Source organism: Lonchura striata, chromosome 1 (genome assembly GCF_050655825.1).
Source record: "Lonchura striata isolate lonStrDom1 chromosome 1, ASM5065582v1, whole genome shotgun sequence".
Lineage (NCBI taxonomy): Eukaryota > Metazoa > Chordata > Aves > Passeriformes > Estrildidae > Lonchura > Lonchura striata.
In genome coordinates this window covers 73,419,765-73,436,841 of record NC_140703.1, presented here as the reverse complement: position 1 = coordinate 73,436,841, position 17,077 = coordinate 73,419,765, and the positions used below count along the sequence as shown (strand labels likewise).

At 35.8% G+C, this 17,077-nt stretch overlaps 1 protein-coding gene across 5 annotated transcripts in view; it reads left to right on the top strand.

Moving 5' to 3' along the window:
• The window catches only part of IFT88 (intraflagellar transport 88), a 39,616-nt gene that overhangs the window by 16,526 nt on the left and 6,013 nt on the right, over positions 1-17,077 (top strand). For all 5 annotated transcript variants that reach the window (XM_021539961.4, XM_021539962.4, XM_085580616.1 and 2 more), the window contains 6 exons: positions 1,193-1,343; positions 2,470-2,585; positions 5,390-5,442; positions 5,961-6,026; positions 7,716-7,822; positions 13,461-13,515. In XM_021539961.4, coding sequence (XP_021395636.1) covers positions 1,193-1,343; positions 2,470-2,585; positions 5,390-5,442; positions 5,961-6,026; positions 7,716-7,822; positions 13,461-13,515 — 548 coding nt within the window. The remainder of the gene's footprint in view (positions 1-1,192; positions 1,344-2,469; positions 2,586-5,389; positions 5,443-5,960; positions 6,027-7,715; positions 7,823-13,460; positions 13,516-17,077) is intronic.

The window sequence follows — 17,077 nt, the reverse complement described above, 5'->3', positions numbered from 1 at the left end:
AGTATTAAATTGTGTCATGGAATATTTTAAATGTTGCTGGTTTTCTATGAAAATAATGTGGCAGATGTAAGCACAATTAAGTAAAATAAGAATAAAAATATATAGCTAATAAATGTGAAGCTCTGTTCGGAAAGCCATTTTCAGATTAGTTAGTATGTGTAAGAAAATAATTGTCTCCCAGCACTGCAAAAGCTCAACAGATTGAAAAGCTGAGGGAAGGGACTGGCTTTGCACATCACCAGTGATACCCTAAACTGTGAACTTCTTTAACAATGCTTCTGAGGATGTCCAAACTCTAATAAATCCTCCCAAAGGCAGAACAGATTCCAGCTGATGTACTACACTTTTAAGAATAATATAGATAATAAAAATATATTCTAGTCAGTAAAGTAAGTAACCTCCAAACGTACAAAAGGGCTCTGATCTTTGTTCCATGTATAGCCCCTTTACAGCAGCACAAATGGCCCAACAGCTCCAAGTGTCCATCTAGGGAAGAGCTTCTCTGCTCCACTGCTATGTAAAACTGCATTCCACCAATTCTCAGAAGCTTCTTCAATGTCAGGTAGGATGGAGCAGAAAAAACAGGTTGGGCAGTAGCTCCAGCTGACACTGCTGTAGAGCTCTGAGGCATCGTGCCATTCCTGAGGGAAGAGCACATTGCAGGCTGAGTTACAGCTAAAACTGCTGTTCTGTAGACCAGAATAGTCTGGGCTGTGCTCCTTAGACATACAGCAGAAAACCTCCCTGCTGGCAAAAGGCTGTTCTTGGAAATAGCAGTTTTACCTAATCACTTTAGAACAAAATGCTGCTAGTACAGAAACTAGCCAGGTTGTAAAGGCTGCAATTAAATGGTCTGGCTCTCACACTTCATTCTTATAAATGAAGGAGTCAAAATAAGATTAGTGTCAAAGAGAGAGAGAGGACAACTGAGCCCAAAGTTCTGTTCAGTCCAGTGTGGTTCTAAGGTGAAAGAGCAATCAAAGTCTCTGAATACTTTTCTTCTTCTAGCATAACAAAAATACTTTCCAATACAAATGAAATTATGAAAACAGTATGGAAAAAAAGTCATTGTATCGCCACACTACAGTGACTGGTGTCATGTTCAGCATATGGCTTGCATTAAGTGAAGTAGTAGGGATTCTGAATAAATCAAACTACCATTGGCATCAGTCCTTGACTGAGGAAAACTCAGATACCAGATCATGGAAGATCCCAATCAAGCCATAGAGTGGCTGCTGCAATTGATCAGTGTAGTACCAACTGATCCACATGTACTTTCAAAGCTAGGGAATTTATATGATACTGAAGGCGATAAATCCCAGGCTTTTCATTATTACTGTGAGGTAATTTTGCTTTTTCAAAGTACTTTGTCCTAAGTAAAGAAAATTTTGCCATAGGTTCCTATATCAAATTAATAATTGATTAATTTAAACCTTATAAAATATCATCTAAAAAGAGGATGAAAAAGAGATAGTGGGAAAGAGTTAACAAAATCTGATTTTTGTGGTCAGATCCTAAGGAAATACATAGGCTATGTTTCCACCTAGATATTGGCCTCAGACTTTCCATTTTCTTTTATGTAGTCATTGTTTACACTGACCTGTAATAATGTTAATTTAAAATACATCCTGGGATAAAATAAAATCGGGAGATAGTATAAGTAATTTTAGAGGTGTGTAATGTGACTGAGTCTGTATAATATGGAGATACTTATAAATTCCGTTTTATTTATGTTTGGAAGTTTTTATATATATTTTAACAGTATAGCTATACATTATGTATACATAGTTGGCTAAAGATAGGCAGCTTCTTTCATTTCAAACCAGCTGTACTACTGTCCATAGTTTGTAGAGGTTCTTCTGTATTAGAAATGAGAATAAAACAGGAAGCATCTGGTGCAATCTGAGAGTTCTCTTTCTTTATCTGTGTAAAGATCACCAAAGGCTGTGTTGCAGTCTGAATTAACAGTTGAGAGTGTTTGATGATAATTTTGCTGCCTGTTTCAGAGGGAATTTCTAAAAAACTGAAAATGCTGTTCATGTAGTTATATACAGAAAGGAATGCTTTAGGGTGAGTTTTCCAGCAGACTGATGTGAACATGGAATTGTACACTTATTAGTTGGCATTGTTAAACATTGTAGGTAAGTTATTCATACATAGATGTGATTTAAGTAAATGTTTTTGCTCTTGCAAGCTATTTAAAATAGTATTTCAAATAAGGCTAGATGGAAAATATGACAGGCTCATCTTGGGTAACTTCTAAAAAGTATTCTGCAATAGAAAACCTAGCATGTTTTTTTTTTTTCCCCCACCAGGATCACTTAGTGTAGCACACTACTTCCATTCATTTATATTACATGTTTTGGGCATCTGGAGAATTAAACACTTGAGTAAGATATTCCAGAAGCAGCATAAAGATGTTGTTTATCACTAAAGTTGTGTGTTTTTTTACCTTTCCTATTTTGTCAGTCATACAGGTATTTCCCTTCCAACATTGAAGTCATTGAATGGCTTGGAGCATATTACATTGACACCCAGTTCTGTGAAAAAGCCATTGAGTACTTTGAAAGGGCAGCACTTATCCTGTAAGTAGTTATTATTTTATGCCTACTCAGATTTCTGGTTAGACATCCATCAGAATACCTAGAGATAAATCAGCTGGATAACTTTAATACTATAAATAAACAACAGAGTTAAGAATATTTGTGATATTTTTAATTTTCTTAACTTTCTGTTCATTTACAGCATGTTTTTGCTCTTACTGTGCATTTTCAGTGTTAAATAAGATCTCCATTGAGCCTATGACTGTGTTAGGTATTAGAACCTATTTTTCTCTATTATCTGCTATTAAACACAACCATGAAGTGGAGAACAGTTCTCCAAAGCCATCAAAACCTGTTTCTTTGTGGCTTCATGTGAAATATTTCCTTTCTGTTGTTTAATTACACAGTGAGGATTTGCTGGTTTAGATATGTGCATGTTTTAGCTGATCTTACTGCATTTCCTCTTTTCACATGACTTCTACTTCCATGAAATAAGGCATATAAGTAAGCAAAAATGCGCAGTGCTGTACTACCAATAATCAGTGAAAATAAATTGACAGGCTAAACTGATCCTGATAAAGATATTTGAATTATACTGAGTTTAGTTCAACAACTTAATTGCTGAAATTGGTCTTTAGCAGAATATGATGCACTTAAGTAACTATATAGGCCATATACTTTATTTTAGTTCAGAAAGGGACCTTACTAGGGAGTGGTTTATAAAAAAAATTGGTCAAATTTAAATTTGTAACCCAAATTTCAAAGAGATTTCTAAAAATACATGCACACATTCTTTTTATGTGGAAACAAATACATGTCTATAGGGTCATGAAGAATTTTCTATTAATAGATGAACTAAAATTCACTCCCAATAAGTGTGAATTTCTTTATTTTGTGTTTTAGGAAAACTATGAAAAATTATGCAAAACTCTGTTATTGCTTCTCTTGTGATAATCTAAAATTTGACATTCTATTTGTTCTTGAATCTGAATGACATGTATGTATGAAACAGCATGTGAACAAAACATTCATACAGTATAATTCAAGGAAAAATAATTCTGCATAGGTTGTAAGAAGTTCAGTAAAAAAATCCTAGTTCTGGCTTTGACATGCTTGGGTTAGAGTAGACCTTAATTACAGATGAGAAAACCTAAAGTTTAACTAAGGATTAAAAAAATTTAAAAAAAATAGAGAAAAATAGACTTCACTCAAATTGTGGTATATTTATAAAGAAATAGAGAAGTAGATTAGACAAAAATACACAGGAGAGCTGACAGAAGTCACAGTTCACACATTTGCCAGCATTCTTTTCCCTACAAATACTGGCCACCTTAAAAAATCATTTTAGTCAAGCTATGAGATTTCATATGCTGGCATTCATGGCTGTCTTAGAAAATTTGGAAAGAAACAGCTGAGAATAAGAGGAATTATTTAATAATCTTGTTTTGGCAAAGATTTAAATACTTTTTGCTTTCTGTCGCAGTCACTCCATGTATGAAGTATGTGGATTGTAAAGTACTTATGAAGAACTGGTATATTAAATTCTTCAGTATTACTTGTAATCTATCTGTAATTTTTAATAGTAGATAACAGAGCATAAATTTTTTGCTGTTTATTTGGTATTAAAAATAGAGAGTAGATATGTTAATTGGTAAATATGAATATAAATATAAATTGCTACTTACTTTAAATAAAGTTGCATTTTTAAATTACATCTTTATCTTAACTGTCAACAGCATTTTTAAATTTAATTGTTTAGTTCATTCAGTGTTTTAATCACAATAACTACTTTTAAAATTGCATTCTAAGATAACATGTTAGGCAGTGAATTGGGAAACGGTTTCCACTATTTTATTTTTTCTAGCATGCTGAAATCTATCCTTAATAAAAGGACTTAGTGCAGTTAGCGCTTGCTGCTGACAGTTTATTCTCTCTGGAATTTTCATACTGAACTGATTAATAAATTCTGTTATGGTGTGTGTTTGGCTGTCTTTGTTTGCAGGACACACATTCAGCTGAAAATAAAAAGGTGCAACATCTGTATTTCATGAACTTGCTTGGCAGCTACCAAGGGAACACATTGCTTAGAATTAAAAATGGCCTGTGCTATGATTAGAGAGAAAAACTGAAGAGGATAATTACAAAATTATTCTGAAAATGTTAACTTACAGTACCTTTGGATATGCTACTAGTCGATTGTAAGCCACATGTGCAAAGTGCTTTGGCTTATAGAGGATGCTTACACTGTTAACATGAACATTTCCTAATTTTCACATTGTCTTGGTAAAAGTGATTAAAGAGTCAAACAGTTTTATTGTACATGCTCAGGCATCTCAAATATTTTCTCTAACCATTCTATCACGATTATGTGCTAAAAAGAGAAGGACAGGCAGCAGCTAGGACATCAAAGTGACATCGCAGAGTTCAAAGCTCTAAGCAGGGGCTGTGTTTCCTGGCAGAAATCTCTTGGGCAGGTGTGAGACCCTAGTGCTGGGACCTCTTCAGAATACAATTTAGCATTTTGTTCCTTCCCCATTGCATGGTTCTGTATCTCTCACAAAGATTAGTGGTTCACATGTCAGGTCTACTAATTGTGTCTGGGCACAGAATTGTGAGCCTGAGAAGAACTCTAACATGGGCCTGAAAATGAGTGACATGGAGTCCTGGAAACGTGTGTGTGATGCAGCAGTGTGTGAGCTGAGCAGGATACATTCTTTCTAGGAAGGCAACAAGCTAGGTGAAAAATTGATTAGTAGGTAAATAGTAGGTCTTTACCAGTGCTATGCAGATTATTTTGCTCATTCATTGTTTGGCAGTGTACATGATTTTGTTTTATTTATTTGCAGGCCAACACAAGTGAAGTGGCAGCTGATGGTTGCCAGTTGCTACAGGAGAAGCGGTAAGTTCTGTAACTTTTTTGTTAGTGCTTTCAGGTTTATAACGTTTTTTTGTAATTCATTGAGGTTGTTCAGCTGGGAGAATAATGAGAGGATTTCATAGGAAGGATGGAGACAGACTGGGGTCTGCAGCTCCAGGTTGTGGAGCAGCAGTTTTAAACTGAGTAAGAGTAGACTTACACTGGGTATAAGGGAGAAATTATTTATTGTGAACATGGTGAGACACTGGAACAATGGTGTAATAGAGGAAGGTCCAAAAAAAACCCCAAAAATCAGAATCCTCTTCCTCATTCATTGTGTTATTTACAGAGTAATTTGGACTGTTTTTAGATGTTCTAAATTTTTACTATCCATTAATAAAGAATGTTAAGTTTGGTCTTACCAAATTTGGACCTACAATATTAAATCAATATTAAATCTAACTATAAAGATGAATTGATGTTAAGGTGTTCCAATTTCTCATCAAATATTCTTTTTTATGTTTGAATGTGTGGATAGGAGATGTTTGTTTTGTTTGCAGGCAACTACCAGAAAGCTCTGGAGAAATACAAAGTCATTCACAGAAAATTCCCAGAGAATGTTGAATGTAAGTTGTTTCGTTCTGTGGTGTAACTATCAAAGGAAACGTTGTTACATTGAATAGATGTGTTAGTAATCATGGGATGTGGTTTTCATATTAAAATACTTCAATTAACTAATATTTATGCTAATGCTGTGTGGTTTTTGTGACAACACTGACGGGTGATTTAAGAAATTAGGGTAATGCTCAAGAAGAGCAATGAAAATAAACTTTAACTAAGTTGCATTCTCATCCATATGTCCTAGATTTTATAACTATGTTACTTATTTAATCTTTCTTATGAAAAATAGATATATTTGTACTTCTAGGTCCTGCTAGTTGAAATTCCTGCTGTAACTTTCTAGATACAAGAAAATATTATTGCTAAGTTTTATCATAGTGAGGGTTTCAAAAAAAAAACATTTTGGGTGAGATTTTGTTGCTGGGTTTTTAACTATAGCTGGTCACCCAGTCTCTGGAAAATCCATAGAGGATTTCAAACTAAACTTCAGGAAACACAACTTTGAAGAGTAAGACACTTTGCAAAATCAGTCACACCTGTACTCTAAAAAAAAAAAGCCCTGTAGAAAATAAGGGTTGTCAGTGGTTGTGTAAACATTCTCTTCCATCCCACACTGTGCCTCACAAATTCCAAAATACAAGGCTGTCGCCGACATGTCTGTGCTTTCAGATGCAATGTGGGAAGAACATGCATTGTATTTTATTTTAAAATCATATTGTTCTGCTTTAAAAAAATTATTGCTTTTTTAAAGAGGAATCACAGCTCTCTTGTACAGTTGAAATTCAGTACTGTAACTCCTCAAAATACCATGTTCATCATAACAAAATATCATAAGCAAAATACCATGTTCGTGTTGGTCACAGCTATTTCAGAGGGGCATTTAGTAAACCTTTTAGAATGCAAATATGTTTCTGAACATAGTTTCTACAAATTTCACAAAAGGAGGGAGGAGTTAGGCAAGACAATTTAACTGATTGCTGAAACAATGGTTCTCCCCCATCTCTCCATGATTATGGGCTTCCTAAACCTGCGGAAAACTAATTTAGCACAAAATGAAATAACTTGTTTGTGAAAGTCTGAAGAGAACGGATCATGTTCTGCTTCAGTTCTTTGAAAGGAATGTTGACAAACACATAGGAATACCAACAGTGTTTTCAGAGTTGGGTAGAATATCTCAGGAGAATGTTTTTTAGGGACTATTTTAGTTCAGTCATACAGTTACATTTGATTTTCATGTCAGCTTTTTTGAGGTTTCTTAATTCTATATATATTACTCTTTAAAAATCAACCACAGACAGAGGAAAAAACCATTTTGATTCACTTGACATTTGCAAAATTGTTTTCAACAAAATTCTCTCGATAGCAGCTCCTTAGTAATATTGTAGTATCATTTCTATACTTTCCAGCTTCCAAAATATTTTGCAAATGTCATGAGTTCTGAGCCAAAATAGTTAGTATGCCTTTTGCCTTCCACATATACCCATGGTATTTGTACTGTTCATGGATATAGACACAGGGAAAATACAGATTTACTTGCAAAATATCACAACTTGTATAGTGATACTGGACAGGAGTTGCCTTGTTTGCAGTTATTTGCACTGTTTGCCGTTCTGCATGTCCAGTTCTGTCAGGGTGCACTTGTAGTTTGACCTGCTTGTAAGTGTTTTTTTAACAATGCTTTGCTTTCCAATTAGGCCTCCGATTTTTAGTTCGTCTCTGCACAGACATGGGACTGAAAGAAGTCCAGGAATATATAACAAAGCTCAAGAAAGCAGAAAAATTAAAAGAAATCAGAGAGCAGGTAAGTTTGTTTCTCTGTATATCATACATTATTGCTGCAGATGGAGATGAAGCTAAAGTACTGTTTATGATACTTCAAGACAAAATGCATTGTTAACTTCCTGGTTTACAGAAGCTTATATTTTGGGGGTTTGGGAGGCTTAGTTTTAAGTTACTGATCAGTCTTACATCTGTCTGCATAGTTTCTCAGCACCAGATTTTCTGTGATTTTTAAATAGTAGTGAAATATGGACTATGTGGACATGAGGGAATGCCAGAGCCACTCACATAATTCAATGTCTGTGGAATGTCGTCTTTCCTACTTACTTGCCAGATTTTATTTCATACTTCAGTGTATTTATGAGCCAAGTAATAATGCAGCTATAGGGAGAGATGGGAAGCCTAAGAATTGTTCATATAGAAGAGCTCTTTTTTTGTTATATACAAAACTGTAGCATTGACATATTATATAGGTAGAAGTAAACTATTCACGTGAGTGCCAATTTTTAAACAAAAAAAAAAAAAAATAGAATTCCATGGAAAAGTAACAATCTGTGAAAGGTATGAGATCATAACTTGTGTTCTGTTCAGAAGAGTGAGCTCACGTTTGTGTGTGTGCACTCGTGCATTGTTTTCTTGTTATTCTGGTGATAAAATGAGTTTTTAAAATTAAAAACAGCTGCTTGTTTGAAAAGCATTATCCATGCTGTTGAGCTGCAAAGTATTTAAGCTTGCTTTGCCTATCCAGAGAATTGTCTCAAAGCTACACAGTCACATTAGAATACATTAAGTCTTAACTAATTTGCTCTTAGTAGTGTATATTGGTCCCTTTTGATGCCAGATCAGGTGCACATGTATTCTTAGCTTTTTCTGCTTAAGTTCCAGGGAGCCTGACTCTGCAAATGAACAGGAGAACACTTTAAAAATATAACTCACAAGTGGAAACACTTACTGAAGGATTGCAGCTTCATGCTACAACCATGCTTTGAGGGGCTAGCTGAAGTGTACTGTCTAGGTTTTTAAGTAACTGTAAAATTCAATGCACTTGGGAAAATGGACAAAAAAAAGCAGTCCATAGCTGTAGTGGGATTGATATTCCTCCCCATAATTGTATCAGTAAGCAAAATAGATGACCAGATATAATGTTCCTATTCTGCAGAACTCACAATTAAGATAACAATCATATCTATCTATCCTCTGCAACAACAGCCTTTGCTTGGTTTCTAATCACTTCAGTGTCAGTGGTATACATAGTTAGTTCATTGCAGTAACTTTCAATACCTCAGTGCTTCACCAACAAAACCAGTTAAAACTGGATTGTTTTATAGTTGATTAGAGAGGTCACTGGAGAAAGAAAGGCTATTTCCTTGCACGTAGTTCTGGCCTTTTTTTTAACTGAAAGCATTAACTATAGATGGACAAATGTCAAGGACTTTAAAGAAAACACTTTTTTTTTCTTTAAGAAAGTTGATATTTGAGTACAATTAAAAAAAAAAAAATTGTCATATCTCTTTCTGTTTATTTCATATGGGAAGCAAGAGCTTTCCCAAACACACTTCTTTACTTTCTGGTGAGGAAAAAGCAACTCGTAGAATATTTAAAAGTTTTAATCATCTAATAACTTAAGATCTTAGTAACAGAAATATTATGTTTAAATTATGGGGTTTTTTTAATTCTTACTTCATTGTGTTAAGGGAATTAAATAAGTCATACTTGAATGACATAAGTATCAGTGGGATCCAACACAGACTCGTGGTTGCACAAGTTATTGCAACTTGGTTTAGACTGTTCAGGCTTTAACAGTGATAATAATTAAGGCGTGATGTGGGAAGATCCCTGTGTGTCTCGGTATTCCGTTTAAGAGTGTGTCGACTCTATCCTGTCACAACATTAACCTTGCAAAGCAGGATCACAGAATGGTTTAGGTTGAACAGAACATTTAAAGATTATCTCGTTTTAACCCCCTGCTGTGGGCAGGGACACCTTCCACTACTGCGTTGCTCAGAACCCCATCAAATCTGACTTTGAACATTTCCAGGGGTGGTCATCCATGGCTTCTCTGGGCAACTTGTTCCAGTGTCCCACCATCCTCAACATATTTTTTTCTCCTTCTCTACCCTTTCTCAGTTTAAAGCCATTACTCCTTCTCCTGTCACCACAGGCCTTGGTAAAAAAGTCTGTCCACATCTTTATTTTAAGACCCCTTTAAGTATTGAAAAGCCACAACAACGTTTCCCCAGAATCTTCTCTTCTCCAGGCTGAACAACTTCAGCCCTCTCCAGTCTTCACTGAAGAAGTGCTTCAGCTCTTTTCATCTTCATGGCCCTCCTCTGGGCCTTCTCCAACAGGTCCATGTCCTTACACTGGATGCCCCAGAACTGGACACACAACTCTGGGGTCTCAGGGGGACAGAGTAGAGCAGATCTGTCTAGAACAGATAAGGTGTCTATGATGGCATTTTTAATTAGTCAAAGATTTCAGGTAGATCTACTTAAATATTTCTTCTAGTGTGTTACCCAGAAAAGAAAAAAAAAAATTAATTCAGCCTTTTGAATAAGCCTGATTGTATTGTAATTTAAATTAAACCAAGTTTCATTTAAGCAGATAAAATGTCATGCAGTAAGTTTTAAAAACCCAGACAAACCCCAGAGAAACACAGCTCTTGCCTTTGTGCCCCCTAAAAACTACAGCCAATAATAAAAATAAAACAGGTTTCTTGTCAGTTCTGTCAGTTTCAGTCCTGCAGACAGGCCAGTGTTTCCAGCCTGAGTAAGCTCTGAATGGGAGCGAAATACTGTTCCTGTGGTTCCGAGTACACTCTCTTCAGAACCTCTGAAGTCTGATGAGTTGCTTTCTGCTCTTTCTTTCTGCTCCTTGTCTTGGTGGGACACACTCTCATCTCCTTCTGGCTTTCTCCCCTGCCACACTCTGAAAACTTTTCAAGTTCTTCCAAAAGGAAAGGAACAACTACTTCTGCTCCCAGGGAACCCTGACACTGACACAATTTTCTTAGAAATGAAACATCATTGTAATTGGTAAAGGAACAAAAACTCTAAGGAAAGATGTTTCAGAATTAATGCAGCTGTCCTGCATTAGTAGTGGAGTATCTTTATGTGACAATCTCTACATCAGTGCTGTCTTGCAAACAATAGCCCTGCAGTTCCTTCTTTTGTTATTGATGTTACATCTGGGTTCCCATTCTCTGATTTTGGGTTTGGGAAGGTTTTGTTTGTTTGTTTCTTGGTTGGGGGTGGGTGTGGGTGTGATTTTTAGTCTTCTCTCTGCCATCTGGCTTTGGAAATTACTAGGGGTTTTCTCCTAAGTTCGTTCTGTCATCCATGACCATACAGTCTTAAAATATACTTTCTAGTTCTAAAATTACCAAATTTTAATATTTCACCACCTAAGTTTCCAATAGGAATACTGGTTTCAGTCAGCAGTACCAGATACAGTTCAGTTCCTGCTCCAAATTTTAGACTAACCCTTGACTTCTCAATTGCACCAGTAAAGAGAAAATAGGTAAAAGGCTATAGTATGCCTGCGTTTCACAGTCTGCACACAGACTTTGTCTTCCTGTAGAAATTTATCAAAATTTCTATTTTGGCATTGTTTTTCCAGAATAAGTATATCCACATGGAGTTTATACCAAAATTAATATTCTGGAGTACTTATTTCCCTCAGTTCTCAAATATGGACAAGTTGTTAAATACTTCCAGACAAGAATCTGGGAACATCTGTGGAGTTCATTCCCTGTATAAATTTTTCTCCCTGCTTCTCACAGCATTTGATTTTACTGCAACCTTCATATGTTGGAACATTTGGGGGTTGGTGGGGGTGGCAGGGGAGCTGGTTTTTTTTTGTTGTTTGTTTGTTTGGATTTTTTTACTGCATTAGTCTTCCTTTTTCATGTTTCACTCTCAAGAGATAGGTAATAGTGTAAAAGTTCACAGAGCCTGCTTGGCACTGCTGTGTACACACATTACTATTTATTTCCATTAAGTGGGCTTAATGACTGAGAACGGGCTGATGGGGTGTGGTGAGAAGCAGTGATGAGAGGTGCAAATGCTGGAGGGGCCTTACTGCCTTTGCCTTCAGGCATCCACATCTGGGCTAACCATCCTAAATGTCTTTTGCAGTCATGGGAGAAATAGGCATTTTTAGGGTGGAAACCTATTTTGAATGTCTGCTTTTAGTGTGGGATTACTTACAAACTACTCACTTGGAATTTTACAGAAGTTAATATGTTTAAGATGTAGTTCTTACATTATATTTTGGGAGGAAGGTCCTAGGATGCAAATGCCAAGAGGGCACTATCACATAGGGACTGCTTCCCTTGGGTAGACAGAAGCTGAGCTGCTGTCAGACTTGCTGTCAATCATTCAACAGTCGGGAGAGTCTGGACAGGCTTCCTGAAGGATTGATATATGCTACTTCACTGGGCTGTGAAAAGGATATTTAATCCAAAATTCAGAGAACATATTTTAGGCTTGAGGATTTCCCAAAGCAAACAAAAAAGTGTGAGAAATTCTGGTCCCAGACTGAATTGCTCCAAGACCAGTCCTGGTTTCACACTAAACTCAATGCTTTCCTGTCTGACTCCTGTGGGTTTTGATTTAAGAGTTCTTCCTTTTTCTGTTGGCATAAATCTTGAAAGTTCTTTCACTTCTTTGGTATCATTCCAACCTTGCCAGACTTCATGATATTTTTCTGGTGAAAAATGAGTGAAGAATTTATAATAATTGACCTGAAGACATGATGTGTGTTTTAATAAGATCCTGAATTCATATTTTGAAGTAAGATGCAGAGATACTTTATTAATAGCTGAGTGCTTTAAACATCAAGCATCAAGTTTTTGTACCTACCTATGAAAAAGTCCCTCACTAAGGTGGCCCATCTTATAATTGACAAGATGTATGCATAAGAAATTTGGTGTTTTGCAAGAAGATCTAAGTCTGCCATGTCATAGAAAGGTATTGCTTTGATAAACTGTTAAAATTTTCAAATAACACTCAAAAAAACACAGCTGGGAGATGTTTATGGTACCTTCCCTATGCAAGAGAGCTGACTTTTTAAACACAGCTTTTAAAGTATTTACCTTCACCTTTATCTTGCATTTAACACTCAACAGCAAACGAAAATTGCTGTGAAATACAGTTATGTGCCAAAAATTCAAAATCCAAGATCCGTAGGGTGAATAGTTCTTTTTATAGGTTCCCCCACTTCTCCCTTTTGAGTCTTTACAATAATAAAATGCTTGTGGGATTTACAAGATGTTAATAGGCAGAGGCTACTTTGAACTTGTGCAAGGAGGGCTGTGTTGCCTGTTTTTTCAGCTGTACTTTACAAAGGAACATCTGAACTATTTTTATGTACATTCCTTGTATAAATTTTATCTGAAGAAAAGTAATTTATTGAGACATTCTGTTTGAATATCACAGAACTCTTGTCCTATATAAACACTGGATTTAACCTTGATTTTAAGGACAATTTTGTGTGTTAAAAAACAAGTTTTAGTAGTTACAGTGTAGTAAGTCTAGTTTAACATTCTTCTACTGTTTTATTAACAAGCTGAGTTTAATTTTCAGTAATTTTCTCTAATACATATTACTAAATGGGTTTTTTTGTTCTGTTCTTTTCAAACCTTTTCCTCTGTTGTGCAGCGCATTAAATCTGGCAGAGAGGGCAGTGCACGTAGCCGCAAAGAGGGAAGTGCTGGTAAGTAGTCAAGGCCTCTGCTTAAATATCAGTTTTGACAGGATCCTGAAGCAAAAAGATTTTCTAAAACTGTTTGTAAAGCCTCCTTTCATCCTGAAATGCACACAAATATGCACTGAGTAATATGTAAGTACTTCAGGAATTTTGCTTCATGCTTTTTGATTTTCTCATTGCTGTATGAAACTGCAACTGGTACAGTAGCATTTGTGGTCCAAAATTTGTGGTTTATATACAGATATTAGTGTATTCCTAAAGGTAAGTTTCTGATTGTTTTCAGTTCTGTAGACTTGAATGTTTTTATCCTATTAACTTGGTATTTGAACATTTTTAGCTTTGGCATATTTACTGAAAGGAATAATTCATAAACCACGGAAAATAGGAATTCATTGTTTCTTTATTTAACATGAAGGAAAGGGAATTTTGTGGCCACCATGTAATCTGCTATGATAGGTGTTTGTTACAAGTTCAGCAGATTGTTCTGTGCAGCCAACTCTGTAATAAGGATAACACACACTTTACTGTCTTTGAGCTCATCCTTCCCCTTATCTCTGTTTAGTAGGACTGAAGTTCTGGAGTCTTCCCTAGAAGAAAGCTTCCTCTCTGTCCACTCAGTCTCCTCCCTCCTATAAATTTGCAGTCCTGATTTCCATTAATATAAAACTCTTGCAATGTAAGTCAGGAAACTACCCTGTTTTTTCTGCACTAGGTAGCCTATTAACCCTGCATATTGCAGGGCTAATAATTTTTCCCTCCAGTTATTAAATCCGTGAAATTAGTAATGTAAACATAACAGTCCCCCACTCCCTCACTTCTGCTTTAAGGAAACCAGTAGACTTCAGGCTACTTTAGCCATCTAAAAAAAAAAAAATAAAAAAAAATCCATATTTTTGACCCAAAAAGGCAGTGGCTTCTTTGTATCCTGCATTTGGTTTATCTTGATATCAATGGGTTTCTTTAGAAGATATCCCCTATAAATTCTTGCCCCTCTTCCCTTCCTTTTACAGAGAAATAATTTGTGATGTTTTTTTCTTATTTGGTAATTTTAGTTCTCCACCTACATAGCATTTCTCCACCAACTTATCAAATTCTATAGGGTCAGGAAAAGTCATGGCAATTACTAATGTAATCTGAAGATGACCTTAGAATGCTGTTACATTTATGAAGACTGCTTCCCTGGATTTTCTGAGGGTTAAGAGTGAGTGTTAGGTGCTTGAGAGAGATCTCACTCCTTTTTCAGCTCAGTAGTATCACTAGAGAAGCTTTACATAATTTCTTGATGTGTGAAAGAAACAACCATTCACCTAGGATTGAATTTTACCTGTTCTGGGCCTCAGGCCAAAGTAATTCTTTATTTAAGTAACAGAGTGGAGTGGAAGAGGATGGCGAGTTTCTGGTCTCTCCTTTGTTACATAAACCCTATGATCATGCAGCCAGCTGGAGGTTGCCAACAAAACAGCACTGTGAGACAGGATTGGTCCCTGTTCTCTGTCATAAAGTGCAATCACTTCAGCATACAGCAAGTAGAAATGAAGAGCAGCATTGGCAGCAGGCAAGGGTATTTATAGCTGTGTGAAACTTTGCATCAGGTGTGTAGGGAAATAGCAAAGGGTCTCTTTTCTTCCAGCTCTATTTTGTAATTATCCCCACCCTCATTAATGAAAAAGGGGTATGTTTCAGGAGAGAGAGAGTAATTCAGCAAATGAAGATACATCTAGGGCTCATGCTGAAAGGATGCTAAGACAACATAAATCACACAAACAACAAGTTTGTCAGTATTTCTTTTAAAGACAAAAGTATCTATGGACAGTTGTCTTCTTTCTTTTTTTTTTTTTTTTTTTTTTTTAATTTTAAAACAATAAGAAAGAGGATGAGAGGTTAAGAAGGATAAGTGTTGACCTAGAATTTGGCCTATCAATAATTCTTAGATTGTCAAATTTAAGACATTATGTCAAATATATGAAAGAGTGGAAAAAAACATAGTTTGGGAACAAGTCTGTGTAAGAGCATGCTTGAGAAGTCTTCATTATACAAGTTCAGTGCCAGAGATTCAGCCTTTCTGGAAATGACTTGGCAAACAAGCAAAGGTACAAAGAAGGTCCTATACTGAGCCGAGAGTTAACTTCCTGCTGGGATTCTTAATTAAAAGTTGTGGTAAGCTGTACTTCTTATATGTATATTTAGAATGAGTCAGAGGCACTGGGCACATTTTAACTGGTAATGTTGGCTCTGGGAAGCCTTATCAGTGAAGAACCTGGACATTCACAGCATCAGATTTAAGCACTTTGTATTTTGTATTAAGTATTTTGTCCACATTGTACTGAGGATGAGTAATAGAAGCCTGAGCACCCAAACATTTTATTTTGTCCAAAGCTTGGCTCTGTTCACCTGGGTTATGAGCTGTGATTTGCAGTTTCATAAATTTCTGTGTATGGCCTGTGTGAAGACATGTATGAAATATAAACATGGGTTATTTTATTTCATAATATTAGTATGCTTTTGATAAATTAATGACTTCAAAAGGAGAGAGGAAAAAGAAATATTTGTATACATTTTAAGGTTAGTCTTTTCCAGTGGTGTTGCCAAGACTAAGAGGGGTCATTTTCCTACACTGTATGAGGGATTTGCCATCATTACTGAACCCAGTGAAGCATGGAATCCTCCTTAGTTTAGTACTTACTAGCTAACTGAAGTCTTATGCATTCCAAATATTTTAGGTATGATGCCTGTTGTCTTTCTTTCCTCTTACCAGCTCACTGTCCCCGTGCTTGTGAGCATTCCTATGAGATTTTTTCCCCCAAGTATTTTGTCCCCATATAGTTGTTTATATTAAGAGTATTAATAATTCAGTTCCTTGTTTTAGGAAATATTATCTAAAATTGCTTTTAAAAAGGAAGCTAAGAAGAAAGAGAACTAAGCCAGCAGAGTTTGTACCTCATAGGGCATCCAGTACTTTGCCAATATAAATTAAAACGGAAAGGTGTGAGAGATGCACCACAGCACAGTTTCAGCAATGTAATTGGTGTGTGTATGAATGGTAGACGAACGGAAACAGAGAGACCAGAAAAGTGACATCTATATCAATGTCAGTTAAACTTTGCTCTTGTCTTGAGAGATAGATAAACTTTAAATCTAAAAGTTGAACAAAATTTGTCACTCACCCAAAATAGAACTCACACTACCAAAATTGAACACATTTGTCACTCACTATAAAAAGGGAAATTTTCTTCTCCCCACAATTATCAGATCTGTGGTTTTCAATCTTACTTGATTTATGTTGGAAGCAAATGACATAAATTTGACATTGATACACGTCAAAATTATTAAAATTTAAAATTATTAAAATTATTTTTAATTTTAAAAAGGGGGAAAAAAACCCAAAACCACAAAACTATGAAACCTTGAAGGGAGCTAACAGTACAGCTGAGTTTAGGCAGTTCTCAAAGATTTTTTTTCCTTTAATCTTTTTTTGTTTTCATACTCACCTTTTTGTATTTAGCAGGTACATGATTGTAACACCCAGAATTTAGCAGTTGGTGCACTGTGGTTTTTACTGTCATAAGGA